The sequence below is a fragment of the Opisthorchis viverrini genome (genome assembly GCF_000715545.1).
Source record: "Opisthorchis viverrini unplaced genomic scaffold opera_v5_10, whole genome shotgun sequence".
Classification (NCBI taxonomy): domain Eukaryota; kingdom Metazoa; phylum Platyhelminthes; class Trematoda; order Opisthorchiida; family Opisthorchiidae; genus Opisthorchis; species Opisthorchis viverrini.
In genome coordinates, this window is record NW_008751666.1 from 3060092 (window position 1) to 3068375 (window position 8284).

Consider the following 8284-nt stretch of genomic DNA (forward strand, 5'->3'; position numbering starts at 1 on the left):
AATATATCATAAACACAATAATAATAATAAATAAATAAATAATAGCAAGACCCTTTCGGTGCATAGCTGCCATGCTACCCTTAGGAAGCACGAAGGCTAGGATGTTGCCAGGTTGCTCAAGCCTAGACAGGAACAGTCGAGACGCAGAGGTTGGGTTCAAATCTTTGAGCCCCTAATTAGCAGCGTTTCTTCCATCCAACATGCGCAATGCACACTGGCTCCGACGCCATAATAAACACGCCGACAGACAATACCCGCCGCCAAAAACTTCCAAAATGCAACAAGAAATGTCCTACAGGGAAATCTACCCTCAGCATGAAATGATATTGACTACGAAGTTCACACGTTCTATCCATAAGCAAGCAAAGTGTGGGAAACAAGCACGGCAACGTGCAAACTTGCTACAAACTGGGGAAACAGATTTGAGAAACCGGAAACCAGATGAAAAAGTTTTGTTATCGGCTATACACAGCTGGAGCAGTTATAATTAAAGAGGGGTTGACGGGTTTTCGATATGACGGTTGACTAGCGAAATTGGTGTGACATGCTTTTACCTCAGGGAATAGAGAGTGGTTTTAGCACCTGGTTCCTATAGCGTATACACTGTGGGGAATGTTCTTCCACTGAGACAGCGTTGTGCCTAGGGTAACGTTCGCTTAAACTGGAGGAAAGTTTGGTCCTCACCTGGTGCCTCCAACGCATACCTTCGAACTCCGGTCCGCTGCATGTGGGCTGGATGCGACCACCGTATCTGATGCGTGTGTTCTGGACGGGGTTATTCAGCTATCATGGCATCCATTAACCGAATAATTGATCTGTGTATGATTGTAGCAGGCTGCTTTAATTCTTGGAGAGTGTTAATGTCCCAGCGCTGACCATGGGTTAATCGAACGGTAACCGGTGTCGAATAATAGTAATTAGTATGGAGGGGACAATCAGTTGAAAATCGGATGAATATTATGTATTCGGCGCACTTCAGCCAGATATGAAGCGCAAACGAAACTTCTGGTCTTCGTTGTGTTAATATCCAAGAGATGGAAGCGCCCTCCCTTTTTTGTTACTGGTATTTCATAGTACGTTCGGAAACCGATTTCCTAGAACAAGCTTATTGCGTGAGTATTAATTAGAAGGTTGTGGAATTTTATCATACGTATAAGTCACTTGGCTCTCTGATGAAAATCGTTTCGAGAAGGCAATCCGGGTGGGCATTTTTGAAGTTCGCCCATGAGCTAAATACCATTAGAAACCGTCAAAGCAAGTACTTAAGCCGACCGTATCCGAAAATCGCTTGAGCATTTTCAGGGATAAAATGACCCTAAGCTTCCTAGGGGTTATTAAAAGACCTGTGCTAAAAACTCGCACGTACTACCATGTATTGAGAACATCATAGCGAAGAGAATGCCTGATAATTAGCGCATTTAAGTGACACTAGTGTTATGAAGTGTACTAGTTGACGAAGTTGACCGAGAGGGGGGAAACAAAAGCAGTGCCCATCGTACCTGAGACACACTGTCTGGTAGGAGCTCCTGTCTCCTGAGAATTTCACGCACGGCCTCCATGCTTTCGGGATAGTCACGCGCACCACACAAGTACACGCTGTAGCGACTTACGTCGCGGTTCCTGAGTGAGGGAAAATAACGGAGATCAAGGGCACCTTGTGGGTGGTCGTGACGTCATATTAGATTAACCACAGGTGACGAAATGAAAACACAGTGACGGACGTAGGTCGAACTTGTGCCATCCAGAAGAAAATTCTTACAGGTTTACCACCTCACAGACACATCAAATAGTAAACCATCCATATTCTCAGGCAACGCTGCTCATTGCATCGACTAGTGGAATGTTTCCCAACACCCTTGCAACTAGAGTGCATAATCAGCTGAAAGACATGAAGCATCTGTTCCAAGTGAAGGGCTACAGGTAGTGGAATGGCTAAAATGGGATATTGTTGAAAAAGAAACGATTCGAATCTATCCAAACCACACAGGCAAATTGCTATACAATTCATCGATAAGGGGGCACGAGACCAGAAGAAAACCGCCAAAGTGCACCAACAAATCATGGTGACTATACAATAGGTGAAGAGACATAACATGGTGTACCTTCGGCTAGCCTCAGCTTCCAGAAGCCAACTGAGATGACGTGCAGAATGACCTTTGGTGTTTCTCGCGAGGCACTGAAGAATGGATTGCAAAATGAGGTATCCATGCTCACTATGACAACCCATCTCCTGAAACAAAAGGTATGGATACCAAATGATTATTAGCACAGAAAGCAAACTACCAGCTTGTCATTACTTTTCAGTACTACTAAAACAACTGTCTACAGCCGGGCCTAAAGGTTTACTGCAATACAAGAATGTTTGACTGGAAAACTACGAACCAATGTTGGAAAGAATAATATGCTGAACACACAAGAGGTATGGGCAACGAGGGAAAAGCGGATGATTGTACCAGGTGGCTCTTCAACGGCGGGAACGGTAAGCATACGCGAACACAGGAACTTCACCGAATACGGCACCACCACAACTATTGATAAGGGGTATTCTCCGGCCTGCCGCCCGTACATCAATCAAATCTGATAAGCTGAATGTGGCCTCTGGTTTGTTTCAGGTACGACTCTGGTAAACGCGCTTAATAAGTTCCACGGTAGACATTATCTTTAAGTAAGAACAAGCTGGATTGAATCCCGTTCATTTTGAAATGGCACATGAACAGGTATTTAAGTACGTCAACGCTATTCTCGGTTAAAGCGGTTTGCCCGGATTTTAAGAGACACGAGTTTCGTAAAATTCCTCGACAGAAAATCAATGACTGTAATCTTGGCAATAAACCCAATTCAATTAGGATAGTTTAGCATCGTAATAATCAACCTCGTGAACAAATGCATCATCAAGATCATCGTTCGACCGTGGTACGTCGGTTACAGCTTCCAGTCCGATTTATCGATTACGATGGAAAAACGGGTGATACTGGACATTAAGTACGATTGGGTGGAGTCAGAAGACGGAGATATTGGTGGGATAACTTAGTGTCTCTCTGGAACTTGCAGACAGGAACGTTCTCATCTTCAAAGAAGAGAAAACATAGGTGGTTGCGGATAGACTGACCAAGGTACTTTGGCACGCGCTTTGCCCTTACAAAGTGTAAGGTCGCGTTAGTGGACTTGCAACCACTGAACATGGCAATTGCAATCCAGGGAGCGGCACTCGATGTTATGGAGCGTTTTACATATCTCGGAAGTTTTATTCGTTCTGATTGTAGTGTGACAGATGAGGTCAGTGCTAGAATATGCAGGGCTGGGGTTGTGTTTGTTTTTTTGCGAACCACAGCTGCAAAGTGGTGTATCCCTGAATCTCGAGGAACGTCTGTATTAGGCTACTCTACGGGTCGTTTTGTTTTACGGCTGTGAGAATCGGTATGTTTGATCAGATTTGAAACGTCTTGAGGTGTTAGACAACTGTAGTCTCAGAACCATAGACCAACATAGCAGTAGCGTTTCAGGGCTCTGCCTCCCGACGAACAGAACCAGAGACCGTCTGTGAAAGTAAATATAACGACTGTACCATGGTCCATATAGGACAGGTAGATAGAGAACTTGACACCAGAGTCAGCGAGCACAAAAGAAGAATAAACAGGCCACAGAGAAACGCAGTTGAATATCGAGCGTTACTGAGAGACAGCAGTGGCGGGACATGCACTGAACACAAAGTAGACGTGGAAAATGTTGAGGATTTGGGGCGCGGACTACAGCCCACGCCATAGAGACTGATAGCCAATGCGGCGGAAATCGCCGAGTGTCCCAAAGCAAATACAAATGGGCGTAGAACTGACAAGCGTGTGGAGAACGGTTTCAGATCAGTCGAGCTGACACGTAGCGTGGTTTTCAGAAAGAGTCAACACAAGCAGCGTAGATGTGAAGTATATGAACTAAACCAATGAAAATTTCCACATAATTTCACTTTCCCCCCGCCGACAAATGAATTGTCGGAGAACTTACAAATCCATGTAGACCAACAAAATTTACCAGTGTCAACAAAGGTGAATCGAAAATTGAAGCGCTCTGAACCGGAAGATCGAGGCCTGATTTAAAATTCCCCAACCAACCAGCAACTGACACTCAACACTGATCTAGTGTGCTAATAGGAATAGGTCTTGCTGATTGGTTCTCCGTCTGTCTTAAAACCTGGTCAAATAAGTCACCTACTCACTTGGCCTAACGGAGCTTTTGGGTCAAAAGCGAGACGGCACTCAGCTATAAAACCACTGATTCTTTGCCAAGCCATTATCTGAAATGACTATTACCCGATTGGTTCCAAACAGGAAGTCGACTAACTTCGAAATGACCACATGGCTTAGGCGGCCGAATTCAGCATTCATATCATCCATAAGGATTAGGTCTCGTGCTTCTTATTTGATGGGCATCCTTTAAAGCTTCAAAACTGCAGTCCAGTGGGGCGCTAGTTGCCATTACGAACAAACGCCAGTTTTATGTCGAATGAAATCAAAATCGCTTGAGATGGATGACCTAACAGTGTAAACAGGAATGTTTCCAGGAATGCAATCCGAGCAAGCGCATTCAGCCCGAGGCTAAAACCAACTCCCAAACCACAAATTCTACGAAATACCACTTTTGTGTCAACAGACAAAAGTAGACTAAAACGTGACGAAACTGAATTCGTTTGGGTATTTCGGGGTTCGTAACCATAATCAAGTCTGACGGAACTTCGGAGACAGTATAGACCAGCTTCCAGGGAGTGTAAGGTTTAGGCGAATATTACCTATTTTCAAATCTGGAACAGATTGGGGAATTTGAAGGCCCCTAAGCAGAAAACATCTTATGAGTTTATTAAAATGCTAGTTTGTTTAACAAAGATGGAGAGTGGGTTGGATATGGCACATTGGTCAGATAACCTACAATTAAGTGTTTCAGCGACGTTTCCTTGTAGAGCGAAAAATAAAAAGGGAAGGAAGTCGGTGAACAGAGAAGTGTGGGGGTAGATGATACATCCCAGTTGCCTAAGCTAACAAACTTTTCCCTGGAATATATTTGTGTTAAACCTTTTAACATGCAATGCTCCCAGGAGAAGAATATTTCTGATTAGTCCTGAGTTATAGCTGCATTTATTCTTTATGCACACCTAGGGAATGTGTACATCACGAGCTACAGAATAATTCTCACCAGAAACCGAGAGAGCATATCATTAGCCGATCCCGAAGAATTTTCCGATGAATTGTTCAACTGCCGCTCGTCCGCCGGAATAACACAGAACTCTATTATTTCGGACGGTAACGTAACGTCTCTAACAGAGGGACAGGAAGATTCAGTGGAGCTAGGCCGCTTGGGTTGGAGAAAGGCAATTGAGTGCATTAAGAGTCCATCATTGACAGCTTCTCCGGCAGCCAAGAGAGGTTGCAAAACGTACGCAACACACTTGAGAAAAATTTCAAGTGTGTTCCACGCGAGCGGCACAGAAATGAGTTCACCAATGAGGTTTTCCTTGACCGCAATGCATGGCATAGCTAATGACAGAAACGGACAATCTTCATTGCGAGGATGTTGAGCTAACTCGTATATAGTGCGACGCCAAGTAGGAGATTCCACCATCTGACTCAACCATTCCATCGTCTCCTACAAAAAGGCAAGGTATAGATAGGAACATTGCGTTCACAAACCAGCAACACTTACCGCTAACGCGTCATCTGTTAGACAATTTATTGCTTTGGATCGATCATAATTTTGCAAAATGGCCTCTTTCACTACTGATTCGATTATATTCCGTGTGGACTGTGCATCTTCATCTAAGAACAATAGAGAGAAAGTAGTGAACAAAAACTCCCGGTTTACCAATATAGGTAAGCCACGTGCCCAGTTCGAAGAGGAATTCAATCGCACCCTGATAGTTCTCCACCAGGATCTTTTCGGCTTCTGTAGAACCGTCAGATTCATTATTTCGAATACTTAATACGCCATGTCATAAAAACACAGGAAATCAGGGAACATACTAATCTATGGCATCGGCCAATATGGATGGATGTTCTAGTATAGAATCCTTCTGAGCAAGAACAGCCTTGTGTGTATCCGACATTGATGGCAGAACAGTGGATTCCAGCAGAGATATGACTGAAACGTAATAGATGAAATTAACGTCATAATCAACAACGAACGGTACATGCTTAGAAATTACTATCAATAACGGACATCTCCATGGCGCATTCGACCAGGTTGACCGGCCTTTTCTCCTTAACACATTCGCCTAACAAAGGATGAGCCGAACGTCAGCGAACACTAGAAGTTATTTGTATTCTGCGAATCCAAGGCGAGTGGGAGTAAACGGGGAACTCTCCCAAGTCCTCCGCACATAGGCTGGTTTCCGAAAATAACATCCACTTCGTCCATTCCTATTTACTTCCACAACTGACGGAATAATGAGGTAAACGCCGGTAGGTCTTGAAAACCCTGGTGTTCAAATAACTGCTGACGAAAGCCTTGTTGACCTGCAATATGCAGACGACAAGGTTGTCGTCTTTGAAGATGACAAAGGGGTGTTGAAGTGACCAAGTTCATCACATCCTTTGGCAGAGTGCTCCTGACTTAGCAACCACGTGTCACGCTACTTAGAATCCAAGATGAAGTATGCGAATTAGTGAAATGTTCTGTGTATCTTGGAAGTTGTGTGAATGACATAGGAAGTCAATTAAGGATCTGCAAGGTTTGGGTCGTGTTTGTTAATTTGAGGACTTCTATGGCAGCAAAGTGATATAGCTCTGAATCTCACGGGACGTCTGTATCAGGCTACAGTATAGGCTCTGGTGTATGGTGTTGTGATGCGTGGCCTTTGCGAGCGGCCGAACTGAGTGTCTTCAGAACTTTGATAAATATTTTCTTAGAACCATAGCTCGTGTAGGCTGCTGCCGGCGATTCCGCAACCAAAATTAGAAAGTTAGTGTTCGGTTGTGCTGTAGCAACCTCAATCGATAAAGTCCCAGAAGCTGTGGTGGTTTGGCTTGGTTGTGCACACCGAATCACACTTTACCGGAAACACCGCTTCCTCCATGCCCAATTCAGAGTGGCGCAAGCAGAGTGGGCAACATCTGACTTGCCGGAAGGTAAGGGATAACAAGGGGTGAGATGACTCAAGTGGTTAAAGCGCGAATTTACTGACCGGACGGTCCGTGATTCGAACCCGACCTCTGCCCCTCGACTTCCCCTGCCTAGGCTTGGGCAACCTGGCAGTATCCCAGCCCTCCTGCTTTTTCCGGGTGGCATGGCAGCTAGACACCGGAAGGATGTTACAGCTAAACGATTTGAGATAACAAAATGTCTAGGTACTGTCCGTGCGACGCGCCTCATGGAATAGGGTGCGTGTAAACCCTCCCAATGTATGGTTTAAGACGCTGTAGAATATGCCTGGTGATCGATGTCAGTGGCGTCCTTGTTGATAGCTTCTATCCAGAGGGCTTCAATACGTAGGTACCTCGGGATGCCTGTAGCTGAATAGCGAATCCATTCCCCATCCGGTTTTAGTCTTCCCTTCACAGTAAGGTTTTCGAATAAATTGTGGCTGTACGGAAGCGAGGTACTGGTGTTTGAAACGGGCGTTACGCTATCAGTGATAATGATGTTCACTTCCTGAATAGAATGTCATTCAAAATAATTCCTCTACCTGCCCACATATCGCCTGCGTTCTCCACTGTCTTACCTGTTCGCAATCTGATGAATGGCTTTTTGCTGGTTCGCTTGCTGATGGGTGTATTCCTGATTTCTGAACATGCGAGATGACTCAGTGGTTAGAGTGCGAAGTTACTGACCGGAAGGTCCGTGGTTCGAACACGACATCTACCTGCCGACTTCCCCCGTCTAGGCTTGGGCAACCTGGTGTATCCCAGGCCTCCTGCCACCTTCGGGTGGTATGGCAATTAGGACCCCTTTGCTGAAAATCTTTTGGTAATGTGTTTGAAGTCACTGCAAAGTGATGACAAGTCGAATCCACTGTTGCTAAAGAAAAGAAAAAAAGAATGGTGTTAAGTCCTTAAGAAGCAATTAGTGGATTAGTAGACTTGATCCGGTAGTGCATTCCACACTGCACCACGGGGCGATAAAGGTACGGGAAACTTAATTTATTCAAACGTCAGTTTGTATCGCTGCTATTTGTATACCGCTGAAGAGTCTGAAGAAAGACAGAGAGCTCTGGTGGATATCGAAAGGTTGGGAGATGGAGAAGGCTTTTGCTACGGGAAACAGCCGTGCCCCTTATCAACTGATACGACCGACTGGCCCTAGG

General features: G+C 44.9%; 2 protein-coding genes across 2 annotated transcripts in view; one reads left to right on the forward strand and one right to left on the reverse strand.

Moving 5' to 3' along the window:
- Nucleotides 1–176, forward strand: part of T265_01002 (hypothetical protein) — a gene marked incomplete at both ends in the record, with an annotated part of 4645 nt that extends 4469 nt beyond the window's left edge. The window contains one exon of the mRNA XM_009164917.1: nt 50–176. Coding sequence (XP_009163181.1) covers nt 50–176 — 127 coding nt within the window. The remainder of the gene's footprint in view (nt 1–49) is intronic.
- T265_12692 (hypothetical protein) overlaps nt 1–6097 on the reverse strand; it is a gene marked incomplete at both ends in the record, with an annotated part of 13630 nt that extends 7533 nt beyond the window's left edge. Inside the window, 4 exons of the mRNA XM_009164955.1 lie at nt 5182–5631; nt 5689–5801; nt 5848–5960; nt 6006–6097. Coding sequence (XP_009163219.1) covers nt 5182–5631; nt 5689–5801; nt 5848–5960; nt 6006–6088 — 759 coding nt within the window. The remainder of the gene's footprint in view (nt 1–5181; nt 5632–5688; nt 5802–5847; nt 5961–6005) is intronic.
- Between the last annotated feature and the right edge of the window lie 2187 nt (nt 6098–8284).